Source organism: Falco cherrug, chromosome 19, assembly GCF_023634085.1.
Source record: "Falco cherrug isolate bFalChe1 chromosome 19, bFalChe1.pri, whole genome shotgun sequence".
Classification (NCBI taxonomy): Eukaryota; Metazoa; Chordata; class Aves; order Falconiformes; family Falconidae; genus Falco; species Falco cherrug.
Genome location: NC_073715.1, coordinates 3363480 through 3390751, shown reverse-complemented (window position 1 = coordinate 3390751; position 27272 = coordinate 3363480). Strand labels below are relative to the sequence as shown.

The 27272-nt window shown below is 54.5% G+C and overlaps 2 protein-coding genes across 4 annotated transcripts in view; one reads left to right on the top strand and one right to left on the bottom strand.

The window, feature by feature from the left end:
* SMG5 (SMG5 nonsense mediated mRNA decay factor) overlaps positions 1 to 18956 on the top strand; it is a 31679-nt gene extending 12723 nt beyond the window's left edge. The window contains exons 6-22 of one of the 2 annotated variants that reach the window (XM_055696627.1): positions 473 to 562; positions 1447 to 1525; positions 2126 to 2251; positions 2705 to 2773; positions 4959 to 5167; positions 5312 to 5449; positions 6537 to 7238; positions 11184 to 11353; positions 11638 to 11713; positions 12400 to 12575; positions 13613 to 13771; positions 13991 to 14050; positions 14897 to 15056; positions 15442 to 15532; positions 16178 to 16252; positions 16570 to 16708; positions 17114 to 18956. In XM_055696627.1, the coding sequence (XP_055552602.1) occupies positions 473 to 562; positions 1447 to 1525; positions 2126 to 2251; positions 2705 to 2773; positions 4959 to 5167; positions 5312 to 5449; positions 6537 to 7238; positions 11184 to 11353; positions 11638 to 11713; positions 12400 to 12575; positions 13613 to 13771; positions 13991 to 14050; positions 14897 to 15056; positions 15442 to 15532; positions 16178 to 16252; positions 16570 to 16708; positions 17114 to 17197 (2603 nt within the window). In that variant the 3' untranslated portion in view covers positions 17198 to 18956. Of the gene's footprint in view, positions 1 to 472; positions 563 to 1446; positions 1526 to 2125; positions 2252 to 2704; positions 2774 to 4958; positions 5168 to 5311; positions 5450 to 6536; positions 7239 to 11183; positions 11354 to 11637; positions 11714 to 12399; positions 12576 to 13612; positions 13772 to 13973; positions 14051 to 14896; positions 15057 to 15441; positions 15533 to 16177; positions 16253 to 16569; positions 16709 to 17113 lie in introns of those variants that run through there. The other variant, XM_055696628.1, reaches the window with a different exon arrangement.
* Positions 18957 to 25547: 6591 nt separating this feature from the next.
* BGLAP (bone gamma-carboxyglutamate protein) lies at positions 25548 to 27106 on the bottom strand. Of its 2 annotated transcripts, none has more exons than XM_055696855.1 (4): positions 26404 to 27106; positions 26133 to 26177; positions 25966 to 26032; positions 25548 to 25781 (listed from the first exon to the last, which is right to left on the bottom strand). In XM_055696855.1, exons 1-4 carry the CDS (start codon positions 26582 to 26584, stop codon positions 25652 to 25654), a joined length of 423 nt encoding a protein of 140 aa, XP_055552830.1. In that variant the 5' UTR covers positions 26585 to 27106; the 3' UTR covers positions 25548 to 25651. The 2 variants fall into 2 exon arrangements, with proteins under 2 accessions (XP_055552830.1, XP_055552829.1); XM_055696854.1 differs by having other exon boundaries at positions 25548 to 25784; positions 26404 to 26848.
* Positions 27107 to 27272: the final 166 nt, after the last annotated feature.

Here is a 27272-nt window from a genome sequence, read left to right as displayed (position 1 = left end):
AGGTCCAGTCTATCCACAGCCAGAGATTTTATTAGGTCAACTGACTTGATTTAGATTTCACACTCCGCTGTAGTAGAATATAGTTGGTTTGAGGTACTGGAAAATGAAGCACAACTCTTGAGTTATTTCAAGGATAAATGAATCAGCACTTAACGCATGGAACAGAAGAATGTCTTCCTCTTGCTTACATGCTGCCACAAGCATTGAGGGATATTCCCTTTGCTTGAAGTGGCAGGGATTGTGATGTGCAGAATAATGCAGTTAAAATAGAAGGGCTTCAAATGGGCCTGGCAAACTCTGTACATTTCTGTGTTTTGCCAGGAGCAGTTCTTCTTTGATGGGTTTGTCGACTTGGCCAGTATTTCTAGTTTTGTGGTGGTTTTAATCTGTAGGGAAACTGTACTTCTCTGCAGACGGGGAGAGAAGACACTGCCTTCTGGTTTCTGATGTGTGGTATGTGGTTTTCTTTCAGCTCGCTATCAGAACGAGCTGGCAGGTGTGGACACGGAGTTGCTGGCTGAGCGGTTTTACTATCAAGCCCTTTCTGTTGCACCACAAATTGGTAAGTGAGTTACCGTGAATTTTTACTTGTTAATCGTGTTGCTGCAGCCTAAAAACAATACTTTGTGATACTGCGCTGGTCAAGTTTCTATCCTGCTGCTGGGGGAGGAGTAGTTTTATCTTCTGGTTAAAATTCCTTCCTCCTTTGAGTATCGCTTTTGCTGGCAAGCCAAAGAGAGGAGTTAAAGCAAAGGTGCTCTTTGCCAATGACCTCAACTTACTCACCTGATAACCTTGGAGAAGCTCAGACATCGGTGAAAGTTGTGCTTGTCTAGCTAAGGGAAGATCCAGCTGTCGTCTGGTTGTCTCCCTCTTTTTACCCCTGCAAAATAACCTCGCGTGCTGCTTTCTCCTTCAGAAGTGACTACCTTGTGAGAACACGTGGCAAGAGTTGAGGGCCTGGCTTATCTTAAAATGTGCAGTTCCAGAGAAATGTTTTCTCTGTGCTGTCTCTGCAGAGTTTTCACAGAGTTGTTTGACAGGCTGGTCCCAAATATCAATAAGTGACAAAAATTTATGTGCCACAGTGAGCTGGATCAGAACTCTTAGATCCTGATAAGACGATGTCTGTGTCGAGAGGAATACAGGGTCAAGGCCATAGCATTATTAATACAGAAGAAGGGGCAGCAACGTTGTTTGCTCTGCTTTCTTGTGTAGATAACTGGCAGGAAGCTGGGGAGGATCGAAAAGCACTATAAAAGAGGGAAAAATTCCTGGGTGGCAAAAAGATTGAGTAGTCAAGACCTTTGTACTGCAGCTTTGCTACTGTTTTTGTCTCCTGACTTCCCTCCTGTGTGAAACGTAGTGAGAGGGAAAGGATCTGCTTTCTAGCAGGGACATTGGAGAATTGTAAGTTAATTCCACTGCCCCTCTCTTTCATGACAGGCATGCCTTTTAACCAGCTGGGGACATTAGCAGGGAGCAAATACTACAATGTGGAGGCTACCTATTGCTATTTACGTTGGTGAGTGTTTTTGAGGATCTCTGCTTCCTGGACAGAGAATCAATGCGCTGTGGTTGCCAGTGCCAGGTTCTTTTCTCCTTTGATTTGGACTTGCGATTGTTTTCAGTGGATGAGTTTCAGGGGAGGGGGAGGAGAGATGGGTTTATTTCACCCTCGAGCAGGACTGGTAATAAGAAGGAGCCTTGGTCAAATCAAACCATCGTGCTGGTTGCTAAAATAATACGTGCAAGGCTGCACTGGGAAGGCAGGGTTTCATCTGAGCCCTCTGCCTGTGCTAGAGAGCCAGGTTTGAAGGGGGGGTGGAGGTGGTGAGTGAGGCACCTCGAGGAGTGAAGTGGGTGAAATTCAGTTATTTGAACACGGCCTTGAGGCCCAGATTTGAAAAGGCGTGTAAACGTTGCAGCTGGAGCTGTGGTGCGGCTTGAAGTGGGGTTTGCAGACATCAGTGGGAGCGAAGTAGCCCAGCATGCTCAAACAAAAGCACCAAGTAACTGTCTTCATGCTCAGATGCCTGAATAACTTGCTGGTGAATTCAAGCCATAAAACGTGAGCAACCTTGTGGCAAAGTAACTTTCGATGTGTTCTCTTTTGGACTCTCAGCATCCAGTCTGAAGTGTCCTTTGAAGGTGCCTATGGGAACCTGAAGCGGCTGTATGACAAAGCAGCCAAAATGTATCAGCAGTTGAAGAAATGTGAAACCAGGAAGTTGTCTCCAAGCAAGAAACGGTAAGAGGGAAAAGGAAAGGAGAGGGATGCAGGCTGAGGGCTTGCAGTCCCGCCAGTGTCATCCTCTGGGTTGAGAGTATTGTCTTTCTGGGGAGGGGGAACTGGTAGATGGCCCATTTGAGGCGGTGACTGTTTCTGGAATTTTGAGACCCCCAGTCTACATCTCATTCTTGATCTCTCAGCTCGTAATTTCAGGAGAAAAGCTAAATGCTGCCTAGGTGTAGACCTGGGGGTGAGAGACTTTCTCACTCTCCCCTGGAGCTGGTGACTGTTCATGGTGAGGGCTGAGGCATACGGGTGCACGTTGGCAGTGTGTAAGCTGTTGCCTTTTCTCCAGTTTCATCAAAATGTCATTTTTCAACTGTGACCTGATTTACCTACTAATAGAGCTCTGTTAGTCTGGTCCCTCTCGGTGACACCTCCTTTACAGTTTTCTTCTCTCAATCTTTTTAGAGGCAAAGACATTAAGAGGTTGCTGGTGAGCTTTATGTACCTGCAGAGTCTTTTGCAGCCAAAGAGCAGGTAAGGTTACGGCAGATTGTATCTTCTGTTGGTAACTCCCAGCAGCAGGCATTCAGAATCGGAAGAGACTGTTCCCTGTAGGGTAACAGTGCCTGTGCTGAGGCTTTCTGCCATTAGGTCCAAGACTTTATAGCCTTCTAATCTTGTTGGGAGAGCAAAGAAGATTGCCTTCCAAGGGAGGCTGAAATACCGAAGGGTTAAATACTTCGCGCCTCTGGCTAAATCAAGCCAGGAGCTGAGTGAATGTCGAACTCCTGAGCCTCGCAGCTCGCCTCTGTGCTGTACTGTGCCTTTGGTGTTTTCTTGCTTTGTTCAGTCATCAGATGCTTTTTCCTGGCAAGCGCTGGGTTCAGGCTGACAGGACAGCAAAGAGGTATCGTCGGTACGCGTGCAGGGCTGTTCATTGCATTTGGAAATGTGTAACCAAATACCTCGTTCAAAGAAACAAATAGCATAACCTGTTCATGTTAGAATAAGTGGAAAGCTTTGTACAGCTGTGTGGTTCCCCACCCCCCCCCCCCTTGGATTCCCTCTGTCTCGTTTTCAGCTGATTGTAAATTAATCTACTGCTTGAAGTAGAGCAGGTGTTTTAAAGGGCTTTATACACAGGATACAGTTAAACTCACTGTGGGGTAGTTTTAAGTTGGAAGGAACCTTCCAGGGGTCCAGTCCTCCCCCAGAGCAGGGTCCGCTGTGAGGGTAGATACAAATGTGGAGTTGGACGAGGTTGCTCAGAGTCTTATCCAGCTGAGTTTTGAATGGATCTCAGGACAGGGATTCCACACCTCTCTGGTCTCCCAGTGTTTGACCACCTTTACTGTGGAATTTTTTTTTTTTCCCTTGCATCTAGTTTCTATTTCCTTTTCTGCTGTTTGTACCCATCGCTTCCCTTCCTTTTGTTGTGCACCATTGAGAAGCGTCTTACTCAGTCCTCTATAACCACCTATTTGGCATCTTCTCCCAGGTAACAAGTGGTAGGACAAGAGGAAGTGGCCTCAGGTTGCACCCAGGGGAGGTTTAAATTGGATATTAGGAAAAACTTCTTCACCAAAAGGGCTGTCAGGCGTTGGAATGGGCTGCCCAGGGAAGTGGTTGAGTCACCATCCCTGGTGGTATTTAAGAGCTGTAGATACGGCACCTAAGGGCACGGTTTAGTGGTGGGCTTGGCAGTGCGGTGTTAATGGTTGGACTTGATCTTAAAGGTCTCTTCCTACCTAAACGATTCTATGGAAAGAGAAGATGATACCCCCTGAGCCTTCTGTCTTTCAGGCTGAGCAAACTCGATTCTCTTTGCCTTGTCTCATAAATCATGTTCTCTATTCTCCTTGACAGTCCTCTGCTGGACTAAGTCCAGTTTATTGGTGGGGGTTTTTTTTGTTTGGTCGGGGTTTTTTTGTGCTGGGGACCCCAGGTACTGAACGCAGTACTCCAGATGCCGTTTCCTGAGTGCCAAATAGGGATAATAATTTTCCTCAACCTGCTGGCTGTGCCCTTGCTAATGCAGCCCAGTATGGGAATAGCTTTCAAATATTGACTTATACCAGAGTGGAACTTTCAAGGCTCATTTAATATCTGCTTAACACACATTTAGCGCATAAGAAAATTGGAAACTACTTCAGTTTCCTCAGCGTGTTAACCTCTGAAAAGTATTTGCTAGATGATTTGCACATGGGTTTACTTTGTAACTAGGAGACTCCCATACCGAATAGCATGGGTGCTTCCTTTGGAGTAGCTGATAGCTACAGAGGATTTTGGAATATTCTTACAGGGCTGCAAATGAGAGACGTGGGAGGAGGAAAAGTTGAGTCCCCAGTTTGTGCGCTGCAATATAAATCCTTGAACTGAGCAGTGGATCTGAACCTTTCGCTGCCTTTAGCATTGAAGTGCCCTCTGTGTCCTAATGGCTACTGCTTTAGTTCCAGGGAAAAAGTCATCTGTTTGCTGGTGACCCATCTCTTTGCAGGGATGTGCTCTGGTTATTGTTTGTTGAGCAGCTTTGGGGAGGAAAACATAATCTGATCAATCTCGCTTGTTTCCCATAGCCGTTGTTGCCTGCAGTATATTCCCTGGTGCTTCATCCTGCCTAGTGCCTCACTGCCAGTTTTGCCTCCGTTTCCATGCAGACATTGCCAGGAGCTCGAGCCTTGAAGAATAATTCTTGTTTGGTTTTTTTCCTCTTGTTAAGCTCTCTGGATTCTGAGCTGACATCTCTCTGCCAGTCTGTGCTGGAGGATTTCAACCTGTGCTTGTTCTACCTGCCCTCTCCTCCTAATCTGAGCTCAACTAGTGAAGATGAAGAAGAGTATGAGAGCGGCTACTCCTTCCTTCCGGATCTCCTGATCTTTCGCATGGTGATCATCTGCCTTATGAGCGTTCACAGCCTCAAGAGGGCAGGTAATCAGTGCTTAATTCAGCCTTTCAGAAAAGTAGTGATTGACATTCAGCAGTCCTGTTTGGTTGAAGGTGGTGTCTTAATTGGCATTCATCTTTTGGACTGGTGGTCACGCTCCTCCGCCTCACTGTGCTGTCTTGTTGCAGGTTCAAAGCAGTACAGTGCAGCCATTGCTTTCACCCTGGCCCTCTTCTCTCACCTGATAAATCACGTCAATATTCGCCTGCAGGCAGAGCTAGAAGAAGGGGAAAACCCAGTTCCAGCCTTTCAGAGTGATGGCACAGGTAAGAAAACGGAGACAGTATAAGCTGGCTCTCCCCAGCTGCCTGCCTGTAGGGCTGGCTGTTACTTTTCTTTCCTAAATCTCCCCGGCATGGGTTTTGTAGTGTAGTGCCTGAGTGGCGTTAGAGACTTCCTGATCTTTGACTGCTGGGCTGAAATCCCCAAAGTGGATAATCTGCTGAGACAGCCTCCACTTAGACACTGTCTGTGAGTATCAGAATCATCACAGGATGAAAAATGTTGCTTTCCTTGTTGTAAGGAGTTATCTCTCTGTATCTCTTGGCATCTCATTCATCATGTGTTTACTCCAAACTGTGCTCCTTATTTTCTGTCTCTCTATTTGCTGTTATTTACTGGATTCGCTTCTCCTCCGCTGAGGAGAGGATCTCAGGTGAAACATCTTGGCAGAACAGTGTCTCAGGGAGGCAGGCCCTGCTCAGCACACCTCACCTCCGCTCGGACAAAACCAGGGCTTTAGTTTCCAGGGGATCCTGTGGAGCGGAGAATAAAACTGCTGAATCTTTCCCTTGCAAACAGTCAATTTGTAATATTTCACAGAAAGCCAGACTGGAGTTTTCCTGCTGAAAAGCAACAATGAATGACTCCTCCCTTGCATGGGTTTTGAAGCTGTCAAGGTGACACAGGGCTGCTGGAGAGGCTGTTAGTCGAGGAGAGGATCAGGTCAACTCAGTCTGGTTACAGGGTGGAGTGGCTGGTTTTATTGAGCTGACTGGCACATGCCCTTGCCCTGCCTGGTGGGTCGCTTGGCTTTCAGCCTGTAGAAAGCTGGGGAAAAGATGGAAAATTCAGTCGTGGATTTTGTGCTGGTCAGGCAGCGCTCGGCACTGCCTGATAACGGAGCAGCACAGCTTGGGCAGTAGGAATCCAGGCTTCCCACGTCTTTCTGGGCACCTTTTAGAAAGTGAGTCATTCTCCTAGGGTTGCCATTACTTCTTCTCTGGTTAAAGTCACTAATAGAAGTGATGGCTGAAGTTTGCACGGCTGGTTGCTCAGGTTCAGGGCTGGCAGGCAGCCTGTGTGACACACCGGGACTTTCTTAACTTGTGGTCTCATTTTAAATGCTTGCAGATGACCAGGAACTACGGGAGCCATTGAACTCGATCGAGAAGGAAGCTGAAGCTGACTTGGCCAATCATCAGCCCAGCGAGGAGCAACGGAAGAATGAGTGCAAGAAAAGCAAGAAATACTCCCGCCTCTCCTGTTTGCGTCGCCGCCGTCACCCCCAGAAGATGGATGAGAGCGACCTGAGTGAGGGCTTTGACTCTGACTCCAGCCAGGGCTCCATAAAGGGCAGTGATGGCTCAGAAAGTGGCTCAGAGAAGAGCGATGAGGAAGCAGAAGCTGCTTTTGATGTGGAGACGGACTCTGACATGAACAGCCAAGAATCTCGGTCCGACTTGGAGGACATGGAGGATGAGCCGGGGGAGGAGGGAAGTGGCCGAGGCAAAAGTGGGCCTAAAGAGGCCTTAAAAAACTGTGTGGATGGCAGCGGGCTGGGGGACTCCAGGAGCCCAAGCATCTCTAAAATTGAGGCTCCAGATTCAGCAGTCAATGGGCCAGCTTCCCTGAGCACTAACGATGCCAGCATAGCCAGTAATCTCCAGGCCATGTCCACCCAGCTGTTTCAGACCAAACGCTGCTTTCGCTTGGCTCCCACTTTCAGCAACATCCTTCTGAAACCGAACAGCGAACCACCCGTCTTGAAGGATGGAATAGAAAGCAAACCGTGTGTCAATGGAGATCTGGAGAAGCCCAGCTTGGCAGAGCAAGGTAAGGATCAGCAGCTTCGTTCAAAGTGTTTGGTGTTGCAGTTCTGTGTAGAAAACTGCAAGCTGTAGCAGTCTGCTTGTAAAATCCACTCCGTCTCGTGGTGCAAGTTCTCCTTTGGGCAGGTTTGGAGGAGCAGGTTGCCCAAGTCCTGGGCAAGTCTTGGGTGTTTCTTGAAGGAGGAGCTCTGCTCGTACTGCCTGACATCCAGGAATGTGTGCACCAAGGGGAAACACCTGCAGCAGCCAGGGTTACCTGTTGTTCTGCTCAACAGGCTAAGTGCTGAGCAGCTCTGGTAATACAGAGGATAATTCCAGCAGGTATTAAAAATTTGGATTGCCTTCCTTTTCCCATGTGAAATCTCTGGAATCAGACACTTCATAGCACTTCTGGCGGTGGACAGTGCAGGTGCAGTCTGGGAAGGTCTCTGTGAGATGTCAGATTCTCAACCTGCAAAGCTTTTATAGGAGCTTGTCTAACTTTGGCCTCTTCAGGGACCTTCTCAGAGGAATCCCATGGGTTAGGACTGCAGGAGGTAAGGGGGTCCAGGAGAGCTGGTTAATATTCAAGCGTCGCTTCTCCGAGCTCAAGTTGGGTGCATCCCTATGAGTAAGAAGTCAAGCAAAGGGGGTAGGAGAGCTGCGTAGACGACCAAGGAGCTTCTGGCAAAACTCAGGTGGAAGGAGGAAGTTTACAGAATGTGGAAAAAGGGGCAGAATGGGAGGAATCTAGGAATGCCGTCAGAGTGTGCAGGGATGCGATGGGGAAGGCTGAGGTCCGTTCGCTGCGGGATGTCAAGGACAACAAGAAGGGCTTCTTCAAGTACATCGGTAGCAAGAGGAAGACTAGGGAAAACGTGGGCCCGCTGCTGGGTGAAGTGGGTGCCCTGGTGCCAAATGTGACAGAGAAGGCAGAGTTCCTGCACGCTGCCTTTGCTTCAGTCTTTACTGCTAAGGCCAGCCCTCAGGAATCCCGGGCTCCGGAGGCACGAGGGGAAGTCTGGAGAAAGGAAGATCTTCCCTTGGTCGAGGAGGATGGGTTAGAGATCGTGCAGGCAAACTTGACACCCACAACGGCCCTGATGGGATGTGCCCCTGCGTGCTGAGGGAGCTGGCAGATGTTACTGCTAAGCCACTCTCCATCCTCTTTGAAAGGTCACGGAGAACAGGAGAGGTGCCTGAGGACTGGAGGAAAGCCAGTGTCACTCCAGTCTTCAAACAGGGCAAGAAGGAAGACCCAGGGAACCAGAGGCCGGTCAGCCTCGCCTCCATCCCTGGAAAGCTGATGGAACAGCTCAGCCTGGAGGTCATCTCTAAGCATGTGGAGGAAAAAGAAGGCTACCAGGAGTAGGCAGCGTGGCTTCACCAAGGGGAAGCCTTGCCTGGCCAACCGGATAGGCTAGGTGGAGTGGCTGGCTGGGTCGGTGAGAGCAGTGGACGTTGGCTACCTTGACCTCAGCAAGGCTTCTGACACTGTCTCCCATAACCTCCTCCTAGGTTAGCCCGGGGGGGTGGGTTAGAGGAGCGAACAGTGAGGTGGGTTGGGAACTGGCCGAAGGGCAGAGCTCAGAGGGCTGTGACCGGCGGCGCGGAGTCGAGCTGGAGGCCTGCGGGTTGCGGTGTTCCCCTGGGATCAGTCCTGGGTCCCGTCCTCTTCAACTTGCTCATCGCTGACGTGGCTGCAGGGACCGAGTGTGCTCAGTTTGCTGGTGATACGAGACTGGGAGGAGCGGCTGGAGGCTGCGCTGCCGTTCAGCAAGACCTGGGCAGGCGGGAGAGTCCGGCAGAGAGGAACCTCAGGAAGTTCAACCAAAGCAAGCGTAAGATCCCACGCCCAGGGAGGAACAGCCCCACTCACCAGCACAGCTTGGGGTGACCTGCTGGGGGGCAGAGAAGGCCCAGGGAGTGCTGGTGGGCAGCAAGTTGCCCGTGAGCCAGCAGTTGTCTGCTGGCCAAGGGGCCAGTGGGATCTGGGAGGGCATGAGGAGGAGCGTGGCCAGCAGGTCAAGGGAGGGGATCCTCCCCCTCTGCTCTGCCCTGGGGAGGCCGCACCTGGAGCGCTGTGTCCAGTGCTGGGCTCCCCAGTTCCAGAGAGACAGGGAACCGGTGGAGAGGGGCCAGCAGAGGCTACGAAGATGATGAGGGGCTGATGCATCTCCCTGATGAGACAAGGCTGGGGAAGCTGGGGCTGTTCAGCCTGGGGAGGAGAAGGCAGAGGGGATCTTACCGATGTCTACAAATACCTTCAGGGTGAGTGCCGGCAGGATGGGGCCAGGCTTTCCGTTCAGTGGTGCCCAGCGCCAGGGCAAGGGGCAACGGGCACAAACTGCCACACGGGAAGTTCCATCTGAATATGAGGAGAAATTTCTTTCCCGTGAGGGTGGCAGAGCCCTGGCACAGGCTGCCCAGAGAGGCTGCGGCGTCTCCTTCTCTGGAGATGTCCAGAATCTGCCTGGACGTGGTCCTGTGCAGCCTGCTTTAGCAGGGGGTTGGGCTCGATGATCTCCAGAGGTCCCTTCCCACCCTGACCAGTCTGGAATTTTGTGTAAGGCGTGACCCAGGTCTGTGCAAGAGGTGTTGGGGGCCTCATTCTGTGACCCGCTGAGCGCTCGGGGCTGAAGCAGGCTGCAGATGCACGGCAGGTGGAGCTGCAATGACTCTTCTTATCGTGCAACTTACACAACCGAGTAATGTTCTGGGGAAAAAAAAACCCAAAAAAAACCAACCAACCAGCTTGAAAGGGAGATCTGATGCACTACAGGGAGTTGTTTATATTTCAGATACAACCACATGGGCCTGTTGGGTCTTGTTTGTCATTCCTCCTGGCTTCCCTGGAGCAAGGAAACTTTTTTTTTTTTTTTTTTTTTTTTGCATCGTGTTGCCAACTTCACTGGGCCTGCAGCACTGGCAAGGTTCAGGATTTGGAAGGGGGAGTGTTAGATCATGTTAATGTTTACTGACTCCCGGCATTGCTTCCCAGCCACGTGAAAGAGACGGGGGTAAAGGAAGAAAGAAATGATTTCTTTTTTTTTTTTTTTTTCTGGTCTTGTTTCACATTTTTCTTTCAATGGCTTACCCAGATGTTGCAGCTCCGGGACGGTGTTTGAATGCTGCGGCCACGATACCTTTACAGATGTAACAAATGAGGGGTTGAACGAGCCGGGCTGAGCGAACTAACCCCTGTGCTTTTTAGCTTTGAGCTTTCCTTGCCTCAGCTGCGTTGTTTGAAAACTCAAGCTATTTAATGGTCTTCACACCCTATCAGGGATGGCTCCGGAATAAATTACTTCCTCCCTTTTTTTGTTTCTGGGGCTTTATTGAATGATAATTGCCGTGCTAATAGGCAGAAGCGGCGCAATTAAACCAAGGGACTGTAGCAAAATGCCTCATTGATTCCCAGCTTGCTTCCACCTTGACCTCGGGTCACTCGTGTAGCTGGCGTGCGTTTCATCAGCGGTGGCTTTGAGATCCTCGGGTCTGTAGAATGACAAGATCGCGAAGCATATTCAATATTTAAAATCACCCAGGCCCTGGCTCGTAAAATAGCCTTACTATTTTCTTTCACGTAGCCTGAAGATTGGCGCCTGCTGACCTGAAGGGTGATGGCTGGCTCTGTTCTCTGCGGTAAATGATACGGTCCTTGGGTCAGCGTGGGCTGCTTCCTCCTGCTCCGTTCCTGAGCCCCTTGGAGGCTGCTGCAGGGGTTGAGGTGCCTGTCAGACTTTCACAGGGAGATTTTAGCGGTCTTCTCCCAACGAAGAAGAAAATGCAACAGTGATACGCTCTTAGCAGCAGCGTAGGGGACAGGGAACTGGTTTTGTGAGGACGTGTGGAGGCACCGAGAAGTTCAACTCAACTCTTGCCAACCCAGCGCTGTTCTCGTACCGGTAGGGCTTGGCTTCTCAAAGGGTTTAATGCCTGCCATCCTACTTCTCCCTTCACTTTCCAGATGATGTGTCTGACTCTGAGGAAAGCATTTCAAGTAACAAATCCTGCAGGAACGAGCGATCTCTTCAGGAGAAGCTAGAAATAGTGACCAATGAAGGGCTGCTGCTCACGGTCAAGGTGTTCCTGGACTGGCTGAGGACAAACACGGACCTCATCATCATGTGTGCTCAGGTGGGAACTGTGCTTGGTGTTCAGTCCAAGGCTGCGTCTGTTCAGTCCCCCCAGGCTGGGATGCTCGGGGTTTATTGGAGCCGCTGTCCCAGTCCTGGACAGAAGGTGATGTTAAATACCCCACCCGGTGAATTAGGATAATCTGGACCCAGGAAGCGTAGTCAAGTTTACTCTTCATAAAGCATTTGGACGTCTGTGAAAGAGGCTGGAAAGCCCAGGCAGCCAGGTTCTTGCATACATCTGTCTTGATGTTTTCTGTGGCCTTTTGTGTTTTGTTCCTGCAGAGTTCTCAGAGCCTGTGGAACAGGCTGTCTGTGCTCCTGAACCTTCTGCCTTCTGCCGCAGACCTGCAGGAATCAGGTACTGGAGAAGGGAGTGACAATGTAATGGCTCGGCAAGCCTAGTCACCAGTGATTTCCGTGGTGTGTGGTAGATCCTGGGGTGAGAGATTTGCCAGTAGCAGTTTGCTTGTAAGCACGATGGGAAGTGACATCGTGCATGTGTTGGTTTTTTTTGTTTAAACATCATTCCAGTTAAATACCACCCCGTAGATTTTAGTCCTATTAACGCATTATATATGGTTGACAATACACTGAAACACTCACACCTGTGTGTCTGAACTCCCTGGGTGGCCAACACCGTTGGAATTAACTGTCAAGGCCATAAGTAAAGGTGTGATTTTTGTCATGGCAGTCGTGGAAACCGGTGTTGAAGCTCCAAATGCTGACGATGCGCCCTGTACCTCAAGCCTAAAGATCCCTGTGGGTCATGAGAAGCTTGATTTAAACAGGGATGCTTCTCTGCTGGGGGAAATGGGAAAGCTGATCCGAAAAACTGTAGTTTGGAGGAACTGGTGCACCTCAGTGGGTTGGCTGGGACAAGTACTGTGGGTGGCCTTGTTCATCCTTCAGCACAGTACATGTGTGACTTAAATCCTTTGCCCTTGATCGTGACAGACTGTGCCTTCAAGCAGTTTTCCTCTTTGTCCCCACATCGGTTGGTTCAAGCCATCGTTTATTGCTCTATTTCCCCTCCATCCTCTCCAGGGCTGGCCCTGTGTCATGAAGTCAAGGACATTCTGAGTGGTGCTGAGCTCCCAGACCTGAAAGCCAACTTGCTGCTCCCAGAAGACGTGGCCCTGCGAAATCTTCCCCCTTTGAAAAATGCACACAAGAGGTTTAACTTCGAGCAGGACCGGCCCATTTTCTCAGCAGTTGAGGAGGTGAGTCCGGGTAAAGCCTGAATCTTGGCACAAGCTGCATTTCCCTGCATTTCTGGAGGTGCAGCCTGGCTCAGCTGTGCAGATGAAGATCTGGTTCGTTCTCGCCAAAAAAGACCCCAAACTGATTCCAACTTGTGAATCCGAGATGGGTTCGCGGTGGTGGTGGCTGCAGTCACCTGTCTACCCAAAAATCAGTGTTCAGAAAACTGCCTCGCCTTCCCTTCCCTGTTGGAGTCATGATGAAAGGAAGCGGAGCCGCATGTTGACGGCTTTGCTGCGTGAAGTCCTCCCTGTCGGGGCAGAGGAGTTGTCTCCACCCTGCCTTGGATGAAGGGAATTTGGTTGGAGCCGCAGGATCTCTAGTAAACGTGAAAATTGGTGAAATCTCACTTTGTGGGGCACTCTGTGCCCTCGCAGAGCGCTCCTCTCTGTTCTCCCAGGCACAGAGGGCCAAGGCGAGCATTTCTGGGCAGTTCTCCTCCCTGGAGTGGGGAATACATGACCATCTTATCTTCTGCCTTGACCTGAGGGCACCGCTCTAACGCGTGATGTGGGACCCGCGTTCGGTCATCTTGAATGTCATCTCAAGTCGTGGGGGCAGCTGGAGCGAAGTGCGGTGGTCTCGCATCCCACCGGAGCTCACCTTTGGCTGCCTTTGCTCGGCAACCCGGCCAAGGCTCGTGCCTGCCCCAAAATCAGATGTAGATTGTTGGTTTATTTGATTCCTTTTCCCAGCGCTGAGGGCTTGAGGAGAGGTTTATAGTGAGGAAGGTAGGAGCCTGGTGATGTTTTCTTGAGTTGGGGAAGCCGGGCCTGCAAGCACTTCTAAGCTTTCTGTCCAACTGTAGGCTTTCCTGCAGTCTGTGTCTTCAGAAGCACATTTCCATCAGAAATACTGCCTTTGGATTATTACTAATTTTTTTTTTAATAACAGTTTCTGCCTTTTCCAAATGCGTGAGCTGCAGGGTCGGAGCTGGTTCAGGCTCCAAGCCCCGTGGGGAGACCTAACTGGTGATGGCCTCTCTGCTTCTTTGTAGTCTGTCGTTCGGATTTGCTGCATTCGGAGCTTTGGCCACTTCATTACCCACTTGCAAGGCAGCATCCTGCAGTTCAACTCGGAGCTTGGGATCTTCATCAGCATAGCACAGTCCGAGCAGGACAATTTGCTGCACCAGGCTCAAGCCCAGTTTCACATGGTGAGTTGGCAGAGGTGGGCTCTTTCTCCGTACTCGGCACGATTTCCTGGGCATCCCTGTTAGAGCGTGACTGTAAGCACAGATCTTGGGTGGGAGGTGAAAGTTTTGCTCCTTAAAGCCGCTCAGGCGTCCCCTTTTCCCCCTGTTTGTGGAAGCGCGTGCTGGTGTCAGCTTGCGTCTTTCCTGCTAACTGATCTGGAAGTTTGTTTTTGTAACTAGGCTGCCGAGGAAGCTCGTCGGAACAGGCTAATGAGAGATATGGCTCAGCTTCGACTGCAGGTAGGAGCTGCTGGTTCCAGCCTGAAAACTGGCAGGGTAGTGGCTGAAATGTCTGAAACTGGGGAGGGAAGGGGGGAGCCCTGCTCCCCTCCCACACAGAGGCACGAAATCTGTTCTGCAAAGAGTCGCAGAATGGAGGGGACCCACAAGGGATCATCGAGTTCAACTCCCTGCTCCTCCCAGGCCTGCCTAAACCAAACCATATGCCAAAGACCGGTGTCCAGATGCTCCTTGAACTCTGACAGCTGTGGCGCTGAGATCACTTCCCTGCGCAGCCTGTTCCAGTGGCCCACCACCCTCTCGGCGAAGAACCTTTTCCTAATGTCCGATCTGACCTTCCCCTGAGGCAGCTTCATTCCGTTCCCCCTTGTCCTGTCACTGGTCACCAGATCAGCACCTCCTTCTCCGCTGTCCCCCGTGAGGAAGTTGTAGGCAGTGATGGGGGCACCCCTGGGTGATGGGGGCACCCCTGGGTGATGGGGGCACCCCTCAGCCTTGCTCTCCTCCAAGCTTGAACAAGCCAGGTGACCTCAGCCACTCCTCCTAAGTCTTGCCCTTGAGACCTTTCACCATTTGCTCACCCTCCTCTGGACACGTTCTGATACTTTGACGTCCTCCTTACACTGAAGTGCCCCGAGGCGCAGCGTGGAGCGGGACGGTCGCTTCCCCCCGACCCACTGGCTGCATCCAGCCCTCTGCTGCGTGTGCTGAGAGGTTGGAAGGGCCTGATGGAGCTTTGCAGGGCGAGCCTCACCGCGTTCGATTGTTTGTTTCAACGTAAATGTGAAGCGAGCGTCTCTCCCTCTGTGTGTGTGGTTTTTTTTTTTTGTTTGTTTGTTTTTGCAGCTGGAGGTTTCGCAGCTAGAGGGAAGTCTGCAGCAGCCCAAAGCGCAGTCAGCCATGTCTCCTTATCTCGTCCCGGACACCCAGGCCCTCTGCCAGCACCTGGCTGTTGTCAAGCAGCTGGCCACCAGCGGGAGGTTCATCATCATCATCCCTCGCACAGGTATGAGGACTCGGCGTCACGCAGCTGAGCCTGCCTTCCCCTCATTCCCTCCCCGCTAGGAAACGAGCCCTGCGGGCAAGGGGGTGGCTCTCTCTCCCGCTGCTTTTGTCCTTTGCTTCGGCTGGAGCAGCTGAAACACCGTTTCCACGTCTCATTTTTGGAGCCTTTTTTATGTGTGGCCCATGCTCGGAATCTAACGATAGCGTGTTGAAGAACAGCTGGAAAAAGAGCTCACCCTCCGCTTCGTCTGCCTCCTGCGGCAGCCGTGCCTCGGAGACGGTTCGGTGGGAGGAGGAATTCTTGACCCATCTGGATTCGTTTGCAAAAGTATAGCTGTTAGCCAGATGGGTTTGCTCCTTTTTTTTTTTCTTTCTTTCTCTGTTAGTGATCGATGGCTTGGACTTCCTGAAAAAAGAGAACGCAGGTGCTCGGGACAGCATCCGCTATCTGGAGGCAGAATTTAAAAAGGGAAACAGGTGAGAGGGGGAGAGCGAGATGCGGTTTGCCCTTGGGTTTGAGCTGGGTGTACTTGGGGGGTGGAAGAAGATGCCAGTGGTGGGAGCAGGCTGCGCATCCCTCGGAGCCGAGCGAGGGAGCGGGCCAAGGGAAAAGCCAGGCCTCAGGAATGCTCTTGGCGAGGGGGGAGGGGGTGAAGTAACGGATTTGGCAGCTGGTTCTCCAGATGTGCTTGTAGTTGCTGCTCGGCTTTGAAATGTTGCTGCTTCCGAGTAACAGAGGGAGTTGCATCTGTATTGGTGTAGGAAGCCGAGCAGCACCTTTTACCGATGCGCCGGGAGCGGTGGGAGCGCTGTCACTGCCCGGGTTAGCTGCAGAGGGACAAACCGCGGCGTTCCTCTGCAGACAAACTGCACCTGCACGGCCTGTGTCAGGGCTGGTGGCTTTGAAACGCTTGTGGGGCACGGAGCGGCGCTGAGTGCTGGGGGGGAGGTGACCCCAGGGATTTCCCAGGGGATTCCACGGGCAGACCTTTGGGTGCTCCTTTGCTTGCTAAAAGCCAGCGCGGCGCAAGGGTCCTGCAGCACCGGGTGGAGCTGCTGCGGAGCATTTCCAGTCTGTGTGACGGTCGCTGTCTGAGCTCGGTGACTCTCGTCTTTCCTTAGGTACATTCGGTGCCAGAAAGATGTTGGGAAGAGCTTCGAGAGGCATAAATTGAAGAGACAAGACTTAGATGCCTGGTAAGACTTGGAGCGCCTGGAGATGTCCGAGCCTTATTCCCAGCAGGCGGGTGGCTCTGGGGGGAGGTGTTAGCAGAGCAAGGTGCAGCTTGCTCCATTTGGTGCTCTGTGTGAGTGAGTAATTATCAAATTCCCTAACGAGAGCGTGAGGGCACCCATCAGTGTGTCTGGCACGGCACCCAACGCTTGGTGCTAAGAAGGGTCTCAGAAAAGCCCTCAACGGGCAGCGTGTCCTCCTGAGCGTGCACGAAAGCGTTTGCACCGACGAGGGGTCTTCCTGCTGACTTTTCCCCTCTCGCCTTGCGTCTGTTTGGCAGGAATCTCTATAAAATACTGGACAGCTGCAAACAACTGACAGTGTCCCAAGGAAGCGGGGAGGACGACACCACGGGGATGGTTACCATCATCACGGGCTTTCAGCTGGAGGACCCCAGCACGTTCTCAGCGCCCATGCAGGTCAGTCGCTCTTCGGCTGAGCCGGACCTTTCTGCTTCTTAGCAAGATTAAAATCCGATTGATTGGCAGGAAATTTTTTTCTTAAAAACCCCCCACATTTTCTGCCTTAGGTAATAAGTGTCCTGGGTTTCCCAAATTCACTTTACAAGTCGTGATTCCCGTTTCTTTGAAGGCCCCTTGTTTGCTTGTGCTTTTGCGGTGCCAAGTACCCCTGGGGGAGGTGGGAGAAGTCATTCTCGTGCCAGGGCAACTTTAGCCCAAAGACTTGGACGTTTTAGCTCTGGAAAACTCTGCCAGAGAATCTCCAAGTCGTGATGGGCAGCCTTCTCGACAGGGCAAGGGGAAAAAAAAACCAAAAAAACAAACCACCAAAACCCACTTTCTTTTGTCTCTGTTTGCTTGCAGTCTGCCATCCAGGCAGCCGCCAATGCCAGTGTAGAAATAAAAAATGTTCTGGAGTTCTACAAGCAGTGGAAAGAGATGGGCTGATGTTCAGAAAGGCATCGGGTTGGTGTACCTTTCTCTCCCCCTCTCGGAACGTGCAGCGTCTGAACGAAGGAAACAAAAATCCAGGCGACACTTAGACACGAAGAAGCAGCAGCAGCCAGCAGCAACAATAACAAAAGTATCTACCCAGAAAATAATAATAATAATAATAATAATAAAAAAAAAAATTAAAAAAAAAAAAAATCCCATTTGGGCACGCACACAGACAACCCTCCACCTGTATCCTGACCAGACGGCTGTACATCTCCGACGGCGCCAAGTGCTCTGAGAAGAGAGAGGCACCTCGGCACGGCTGAGGCAGAGCTCTGCCCTTCTCCCAGTCGGCAGAGGTGGGCGAGAGACGGGCAGTCCTTCATCCCCCCCCCCATTCCTCCCGAAGCTTGTTGCTTGGTCATCTCAAATGGGCAGGCGGCCTCTGGAGCAAGTGGACTGGACTGACGTGAAACCAAACCAGCGCAGCAGAAACGGAGCCCTCCTAGCTTGGGAAAGAAGATCCAAAGAGTGTTTAGCTCTTGTTTGGCAATCTGTTGACAGGAAAGCAGATTTTTTTTTTTTTATTTTTTTTTTCTTCCTTTGAATTAATTATTTTTCAAGGGTTAGGGTTTTGGTTTTTTTTTTTTTTTTTTCCTTTCAATCCTTAGGTTTTTTATATATAAATAATACTCAAAAAGAAAAAAAAGCGGAGTTCTTTGGGGTTCTGGATACTCTTCCAGTGTCAAGAGAGAAAAGGAAACAATTATGCTATTTAACAAGGGGGGGGAAAGCTCTTAATATAATTTTTTTTTTTCTTTGAACAAGCATATTTATTTCCTTTCCCAGTCCCCCGTGGAACGGGCTCAGTGCAAAGGGCTCTTGGCCAGTCCGACGCGCCCCGGTGGGCTCGGTGCACCCCCTTGTTCTCCTTCCAAGCTGCTTCACGAGCAACGGGAGCTTGGCCGGGCTGCTTGCGAGAGGTGACAAGGATCTGGGATCTGTTCCTCCTTCCCCAGCCCTCCCGCTTCGTCCCTTCCTGCGTTAGACCTTGGAGAACAGGGGTGGAATCCCGCGGAGCTGCTGGAAGAGAGAGAAGAGCCGTGTGGGGTTGAAACAACCTCCGAAGGACCCAAATGTCTCCTCTTTTTTTTTTTTTTTTTTTTTTTAAAAATATATTTTTATTTTTTTGTTTCTCCCCCCCCCCCCTTCTTAATCTTGCAACGAGGTGTGGAGGAGGAAGGAGGATCTCAAAGCCATTCTCTCTTCTGGCTTTTCCAACGCGCCCCTGCTGCTATGCCATGCTATAGAGAGGGTGACGGAACTTGATCGCATCCCCCCTCCTCACATCCCTCCGGGGCAGCCAGAAGGTGACTGCCGCTACCCGGGAGGACCGAGCTCACAAAACCGTTCAGCGCTTTTTGCATCCCCGCCCCAAAAAAAAAAGAAAAAAAAAAAAAGAGAAGGGATGATGCTACCTGGACAGCTACTGGAAAAGCTTCATTCCCCGTGTGACCTGTGAGGGACCTTTCAAACCTCGATCCCGACGGCACCCCGATCCCGACGGCACCTCCCAACCCATGGCTGCCCCCCCTGTCCCACGCTGATGTTTGGAATTGAAGCATCGGGTCGCTCCGGGACGGCAGAGCGATGGGAGATGGGCTGAACGGCCTCTTCCCAGTTCATCTGTGTCAACGGACTCCAGCTGTCTCCATCCACATGGACTAACAGCAGCTATGCAAGTAAAAAACCAAAAAAACAAAAAAAAAAACCCCCCAAAAAACCAAACCCCACTGCTAGTCTTCTACATTTAAGGTGGTTTTTTTTCACATGGGCCAGCCAGAAGCTGCTACAAAAGGGTCGTAAATACGGCGAGACAAGTAACGTACGATCTGTGCAGACTTCCTAGCGCGGTGCATTGTACTGGAGTGGCAGGACGTTCCTTGTTTGCAGGTAAAAACTACAAAAACCACCAAAAAAAACCCGAAGAAAAGCCCAGCACAAGTCGCGGAGGATTCATTTCTATCCCGCTTTCGGTTCCTTTGCAGCACGCAGCCTGGTAGCGCAGCGGAACGGCCGAGCTCCCAGTTCCAGCCGGAGCGGGAGGAGAGGGATAGCGGCAGCTTTTCCCGACAGCCTTTTTCCTTTTTTGCAGCTTCTCCCAAAACTTGTGGTGCTTTTCTAGGCTAAGCCAAGGGAACGACGCAAGCGGAGCAGCAGGGCAAAGACTCGGACTCGTAGCTGAGGGGGGTCTCGGAGACCTTGGGTGGGCTGCGGGGCTTGTCAGTCGCTCTTTCCTCCAGTGTTTTTAGCGGAAGCCATTTGTTTGTCGAGCTCGTTATTTTTGCTGGATGGGGTGCGAGAAGAAAACAGAAAGAAAAAAAAAAAAAAAAAGAGAGAATCACCTTGTGGGACTTGGCCAGAAGGATGTGGTGAAGTGGAGAGCAGCCCCCTCCCCTTCTGCCCCTGGCTGGGGGGGTGCTGCCCGCTTACGGCGCAGCTCACCCCCTGTTTGGTGGAAGCCTGGCTCGGTGGGATGGGAGACAGCTGGTGGATTGTGCTTTTTTTTTTTTTTTTTTTTTTTTTTAATTTTTATTTTTAATTTTTATTTTCCCCCTTCTGCTGCTTAAGAAAAGCACCCCCCTCCCTCCTGCAAAGCACAGGGGAAGGGGCTGCAGCCTGCTGGAGGGCTGCCCCACACCCCCCCCCACAAAGCCTGGCTGTGTTTGCGGTCCCGGGAGGCGTCGGCGTCGTTCCCTTGGTGCTTTCGGGGTGGTTAAAGGGAATCGCAGCGCTTGGCTGAAATCAAAAAAGCGAGGAGCTGGAGGAGGAATTCCTCAGCTTTGCTCTGGGCCACTGTCTTCCCTTGCTGGATCTCGAGGGGAGGGAAAAAAAAAAAAAAAAAAAGCGCGGTGTAAATAACGGCTCACGCGTGGCTCGGTCCGTACAGCTCCGCGGGCTCAGCGCCGGGTGCTGCGGGCTCAGCATCAGTGCTGTCGCCGTCCGGGGAGGGGGCACAGGGACACGGAGGGTGGGCTACTGCGTCAGACAGGCTTGTTGGGGCTGGAGACAGAAGGCAGTTTAGGAACGAAAGTAAAATGAACTTGCCCTTTCTGTACCCAGACGGTGCTGAGCTGCAGCGAGCCCGCTTGGGGTCGCAGGGTGAAATCAGGGGGGTGCTTCCTAAAAAGCAGCGACGCTGTTGCCTTATTTCCCTCGTAACCATCCCATAGTAACAGCCTTGGGCTCCTGAGGGGTGGTTTGAACGTTGCCCTGAGGTTTGGCACACCTGGAGAGGAGGAAGAGGCCTTGGCCCTTCAACCGAGGGTCTCGGCTGCCCGGTGGCATCTTCCAGGACTGTTGCACCTCTGAGCCAGGTGGGACAGTTGCTGTCCCTCCTGGGCTGGAGGGATTGTAACCTCTTAAAAAAAAAAAAAAAAAAAAAAAAAAATCCCTGGCAGATCCCTGTGCCATCCTGCTTCCTCTCCACAACACGCAACTGTAGCTGAGGACCTGATTTTTATTTTTATTTTATTTTTAATTTTATTTTTTGGATGCACATCCCCAATCAGACATCCGTGAAGCTGAAAAAGTGGGAGACTTCACAGCTTCCCCCCCCCTCCCCCGCCCTCCCCAGAGTGGCCTCAGGGCAGGCGGCGACTTGACGTCTTTAAGGTTGGGGGGAAGGAAAATGCTTCTTGGCCCCAGTCTCGGCGCTTGCCAGGAGTTGGAGTCTCCTCCCTGGGTATAAATTGAGACGGAACCGCGATGTCCAAAGGCTGGTGCCCGTTTGCCCCACAGGGAACTCGGTGCGTCGCTTCCCCGTCCCACCCGAGCAGATTTCCCGGCCAGACGGGGTTTCCCTGGCTCGTCGCGTCGGTTGGGGATGCTGAGCAGCCCTCGGGGGCTACGGACAGCTTGGAGGGCCGTGGGGAGGCTCCGTGGGTCCTGGCCCGCCGCTCTGCCCGTGGCTCCCGGGGCTGGAGGTTCCCCAGAGCTCACCCCGCTGCTCGCTCCGGTGCCATTCCCGTACCGGCTCCCAGCACGGCCCGCTGCGCCGGGAAGGAGAGCAAGGAGCAAAGCGAGCCCGTGGGCCAGAAGCGTTGCGGGGAACGGGGGTCGCGTGGTCCTTGGGGTCCTGTGGTCCTTGGGGCTTCGTGTGGTCCTTGGGGCTTCGTGTGGTCCTTGGGGGTCGCGTGGTCCTTGGGCTTCGTGTGGTCCTTGGGGGTCGCGTGGTCCTTGGGGCTTCGCGTGGTCCTTGGGCTTCGTGTGGTCCTTGGGGTCCGCGCGGTCCTTGGGGTTGATTTTTTTCTTTCGGTTGCTGCCCCGTTGCGCTCTCGGGGGGCGGTGGGGTGGGCTCCGTGGTTGAGGCTCGCTGGGGTTCCCGCGGGGGCTGGGGGCTGTCCCCTGCCGGGGCTGGTGGGCACGGGCACCCCGGGGCTTGGTGGCCTCGGTGGTTTCTCGGGCTGTGCCAAGCGATTTCCTTCTGTTCCCATCCCTGCTCGGCTCGCTGCCGCCTGCAACGCCTTGGATTTCCGCATGCATCTGGGGTTTCTTTTTATTTTTATTTCCTTGACGTCCAGCGGAGCTAGCCAGTCTGGCCAGGGCAGAAAATAGGATTTTTTTTTTTTTTTTGGGGGGGGGGATGGGGAAACAGGGCGGCTACGAGAAGGGCAGGAGGGTTGGCACAGGACCCCGGTGTCGCCAGCCCTGCCTCTGTCTGCTGGCAGGGAGAGGACGGTCGCTTGGGTCGAGGCGAGGGACAATCATCTCTCCCTCCGTCCTCCTGTTGGAGCACAAAAAAAAAATATTTAAAAAAAAAATAGCCCAGCCTGGGGACTTTTTGGGGATTTTGGGGATTTTGTGCTTGGATAGCTCTGGCTGGGGGGGCCGGGGGGGCGGCTCTTGGAGCCCAGCTGGGGTGAGGAGGAGCTCGGGGGGGCTCTCACGGCATGTGTCTTGACTGTGATCTGAACACATTGATTAGCTTAATAAAATACGAGATGTTTTTATCTCTCGGGTTCGTGGTGATTCCCAGCCCAGCCCGCGTTTCTCTTACGCAGGCTCCGCAGACGGGCGCTTGGGCTTGACGATCCGAAAGGTCTTTGCCAGCCTCAGTTATTCTGTGATTTTTTTGACAGTCTGCTCCCAAATGTGCACTTTGACTAAATTTTGCTTTTCAGAAAAAAAAAAAAAAAACCAACCCGAAAAAAAACCAAAACCAAACCCCAAAACTTTGCCATTCCCAATCGCTTTGGCTGTTGACGGGAGTGGAGGAAGGCATAACCTTGGTTCGGTTTTGATTTGATAAGGTGGGTCCGTATCCCGGTAACGGGAATAACGTTTCCTTGGTTCCTTTCCCCTCTGCTGGCTGCCTTCGCGCCTCGGGATGAGTTCAAGTTCATCCCCTCGCCGGGACTCCTGGCGTCGCTGCCCGCAGGAGCATCCCCAACCCCAGCATCAGCCCGAATAACCGCGGCGGTTTCTCGGGGAAAATCATCGAAGGGGGAAATCGGGAAGCAGACGTTATGAGAGATGTGTTAATTTGAAGTGGTGATCCAGGGTGCCTTTCAGAGGCTTGGTTCGGGGGTCAGGGCGCTGCGGGGGGGTCCACGCCGGGCACTGGTGATGAGAAAAAGGGGGGGGCGGGGGGGCGGGGGGGTGGGGAGTCTTCCGTCCCCATCAACGCTCCTTGATTTGCTTTGCTGGTGGAAAGCACGGAGCCAGCACCGATGGGATTGACTCTTCCCCCAGTTCTTCGGAGGCTGCCGGCACTGGGAAGGTCTCATCCTGCTTAGACCCCCGCCCCCACCCCTGGAGAGCGGGCTTTGCTGGTGGCGTCCCTGGAAAAAGGTGGGGAAAAGGCAAATCCGGCTTTCGGTCCCGAGTGGGAGAAACAAGCCGTGGGGCGACTTCTTCCCGTGGGGCGAGACGTGCCCAGCGTCCCAACGCAGCCGTGGCACAAAGGGGACCTGTCCCTGCCGCCTCTGTCCCCTCAGAGGGGCTGGCAGCGCCTCTGCCCGCTCCAGGGGGCTGTGCCAAACCTTCCCGGCCGTGGCGGGGGCTGGGGGGGCGTCCTGCCTGCCCCCCCCCCCCCCTCAAACTCCCCGTCTTGCTGCCCCTCGGTGCGGGGGTTGCTCCCACAAAATGGAAATAGGATAAAACCGTGGAACTGACGGGGAGCTGGGGCTCCTGGTCCTGCTGCTTGGGGGGCTGCCCCAGGAGCCCCCTCCCTCCAGCCCCACTCAGCGACCATTCCCCCTCCGCTTCCCACTTCTCCCCGCTTGGAGATGGGATTTCCCTGCCCCCACGCTGGCTCTGATGTGCCTCACGCAGGTTTTTTTGGAGGGGCTTTGTGGCACCAGGGCCCTCCCTAGATCCAGCAGATCCCTTGGTGGGCAGGTGGTGAGACCCCAGACCCCCCCCCCCAGCCTTCGGGCACCGCCGGGCGGAGAAACGCGGCTTCCCATAGCCCCGCACCCGCTCGATCCTGGGATTCTGGGATCCCCACGCTGTGCCCAGCACCCACGGGGGTAAATAAATCCCCAAAGATGGGGGATTCGGGAGCATCGATCCTGCTCCCGGCCCGACCCTCCACCTCCTGAGTGGTGGCTGCATCCAGCTGCGGTGTGGGCATCATCTCCACTGGCGTGGGCATCGTCTCCACTGGTGTGGGCATCATCTCCACTGGCGTGGGCATCATCTCCACTGGCGTGGGCATCGTCTCCACTGGTGTGGGCATCGTCTCCACTGGTGTCGGCATCGTCTCCACTGGCGTGGGCATCGTCTCCACTGGCGTGGGCATCATCTCCACTGGTGTGAGCATCATCTCCACTGGTGTGGGCATCGTCTCCACTGGTGTGGGCATCGTCTCCACTGGCATTTGCTCCTGTGGACCGAACCGCAGCCACCTCCAGCCTCCGGGTGCCCGTGGGGTGCTACCAGGTCAGTTGGGGATATTTTTTTCCCAAATTTTTTTTGCTTTTCCCCCACATCTCCCAGGTCTCATTTGCAGGGACCCTGCGGGGGAGCCAGGTGGGTGTTTGCTGGGGGTCCCCGCATGGACGTGGCGCTTAGCTCTGCCCCCCCCCCCCCCCCAGCTCTCCCAGCTGAAGGGCTCGTGGCATTTAAAGTTGGGTGCCCAGAGCCACTTTCTGGTAGCCTCACACAAGGGCCCCTCCGTGCACAGTGAGGGGTCTTGCATCCAGGGGGGGGATTTGGGGGGAGCTTCTGGGGAGGGACCCCCTGGCCACCTTCCACCGCCATGGGCCAGGAATGCGGCCAGGAGAAGGGCAGCGAGCGGCAGCGGTGGGTCCGAGCCCCCCCAGCCCTTGGTGGCGGGGAGGGGGCTCCATGGGTGGCTGGAAGAGGGGGCACCCGGCAGCACCCACCACCCCACCGGTGCCCCTCACCAGCTCTCCCGCTCCGCGCGGGGGTGGGGGGTGTCTCCAGCCACTTTTGGGTGGTTTTCCTTTTTTTCTGTCCTTTTTCCTCTTCCCCCCCTTCTAAACTACTGAGTGAGATTTGGGCTGGGGGCAGGGTGGGGGACGCTCAGGACCCCCTTTGTGTTGCCGGGCTGCTTTCCACGTGCCGTGCCTCATTTCCCCACTGGGGAAACCCTTCCCCAACTGCCAAGTTCAATGCCCTGCTTCTGCGTAACGCAACCTCTGCGGCTGGGCTACTTCTGCCGCTGCGGAGCCCTCGGCCTCTACGGGCTGGGTGAGCCCCTGGGGGGGGGAGGGGGGGTGATGGCAGGGCCAGGGAGCCGCTGGCCCCACGCTGCGTTCTCCTGCAGGCTCTGCCTTGGCCTATGGCGCCTACGTGATGCCGGACCCCTGGCTCAGTGCCGTTTTGCACCGTTACTTTGTCCCCGCGGCTGCTTTTAAGTCCTTTGTCTGCACCGGCCTCTCCTGCTACCCCCGGTACGTTTTGGGGTGGAAGCACCAGCACCACAGCTGGATGGGAACTGGGGCTGGCGGGTTCCTCCTCCTCCTCAGCTTTGGGGTCCTGCAGAGTGTCTCTGGAGGGGTCCCAGGGTCTGGCCCAAAGCCAAGGTGCCTGTTGGGTCCTCGCCATGGGGGCTGACGGGGGCACACGTCCACATTGTGTCCTGTCCCCCCCCCTGCCCTGTTCCCCCTTCGCAGCTTCCCTGAGCTGGAGCATCCCCGGCTGCGCAAGGTGCTGCGGACGGCGGCGTTCGTGTACCCCTTCCTCTGCGACAACATCCCGCTCTTCTGCCGGGTGAGCTGGGGGGTCCCGGGGGGAGGGGTGCAGCCTCGTGGGGTCCTACCGCTGCGGCCTCCCACCCATCCCACCCCCTCGGCTGAGGAAGGAGCCGGTGACAGGTGACACCGTTTGTGCGTTTATTTCTTTGCACGGTTAACGGGAAGGGATGCCAAGGGGGGGGGTGTGGCTGCGGGGGGAGGTGGGGGCGCTCAGCTCTGGCACCGGGGGGGCGGCGGGGGGCTAGACGGGGCCGTAGAAGCGCTGGTACGCAGCCTGGAAGCCGATGTGGTCCGCCAGCTCGTCGCAGTCAGGGTTGAACTCGCACACCTCGCGCTTGGCCTCCAGCGGGTCCCGCACGATGCCATAGACGCTGCTGGTGAACAGATGGGGGATGCCGGAGGGTCCCCAGCCCCACGGAGGGGCTGGAAGCTCCTGGGGAAGGGTCCCTGCCCCAAACCAGGATTGTACCGCGTGGGCTGGCTGGGGACCGTGTGGCTCCCTCGGTGTCACCCGGGGAGGGACACAGTCCCCAGCACGCCGGGGTCAAGCGCTACCTGTCATAGACGTAATTCCGCTTGTGTCTGCGCACCACCGCGGCGCTGGCGCGTTTGGAGATGAAGGCTGCGGGGACAGAGCAGAGGGTCGGGGGTGGGCGTGGGGCTGGGACCCCCCCATCCCGGTCCCCAGGGCAGCAGGGACAAATCCGGCCGCAGACACTCACCTTCGGAGCTGGGCGAGTCATCGGCGCTGATGGAGCGCTCAGCAGCTGTGGGATGATGGGGGGGGGGGGGGCGGCGGGGGGCTCAGCAAGGCCCTGCACCCCCTCCCCGCTCCTCCTCTGGGGGTCTCATCCCACCCAAGCCCCCCAACCCAGCAGAGAGAGCCCTGTCCCCCTCGCCCTCCCCCCCCCAAGGCTCAGCAATTCTCTCCCCACCCCCCACCCCAAGCCCCCAGCCCCCAGCCCCCCCACTTTGGTCCCCCCCCCCCCCCACCTCTGCGGCAGAGGCCGAGGGCGAGGAGAGCCAGGAGGCTCAGCAGGACGAGGGGCTTCATGCTGCCTCCCTGCACGGGCACTGGGCTGGGTGCAGCCCCCCGAGCCCCGAGCGGCTTTATAGGGTGCTGCGCCCGCCCGGGAGGGGCCCCGCGGCCCCGCCACGGATATTTCCAGCACATCCGCCGGGCCGGGAGCCGCCAGCGCAGGCAGCAATTGTGGTTTGGGATGAACTTGGTTCCCCCCAGCCACCAGGGGAGGGAAACGCCACCCCAGACTGGTGGGGGTTTATGGGTGGTGGGGCCTGGCAGCACCCAGTCCCCCCCAGTCCCAAACTGGGATGGGAGATGGGGCGCTGATGGGACTCCTAGCTGGACTCCCCAGTCACCCACTGGTCTGTCCCAGTTCCTGCTGCTGGATCCCAGCAGGGGTGGTGCCCTGCCGAAACCCCGCGGGGTTTTCCTCTCCACGCAGGGCCGGGGGGAGCCTGTTGGCCGGGGGGGGGGTGGGACACACCAGCATGTGCCCCTTCCACCACCGCTGCTCCTGGTGGGAAACGCCGTGGGAGAGCTGCGGCCCCGGGCTGTGCCTCCCAAAACCCCCAACGAGGTCCCAAAACCCCCAGCGGGGGGGTCCCAAAACCCCCAGCGGGGGCTGGCAGCTGCGGCAAAGGGGAGCGGAGCAGGTGAAGCAGAACCTCCTGCTCATCCCACCCTTTCTCTCCCCAGGACCCCCGCAGGGCTCAGGGCGCTCCCCCTCCTCCAGAGTTTGCTCCGAGCGGGTGGGAGCTCCCGGGGCCGCCTGGGGCGACATTCCTCTTTGGGCTCCTGACCGCTTTCCAGACTTTGGAGATCCTATAAATCCCAGCCC

Excerpts from the sequence above, each read along its gene's own strand:
- BGLAP (XM_055696854.1), bottom strand. The coding sequence starts at position 26,584 with ATGTGCTGGAAATATCCGTGGCGGGGCCGCGGGGCCCCTCCCGGGCGG. Across the intron at positions 26,178-26,403 it reads CCTCGGCCTCTGCCGCAGAG|CTGCTGAGCGCTCCATCAGC; the intron begins GTGGGGGGGGGG and ends ATCATCCCACAG. Across the intron at positions 25,785-25,965 it reads CGGAATTACGTCTATGACAG|CAGCGTCTATGGCATCGTGC; the intron begins GTAGCGCTTGAC and ends TCTGTTCACCAG.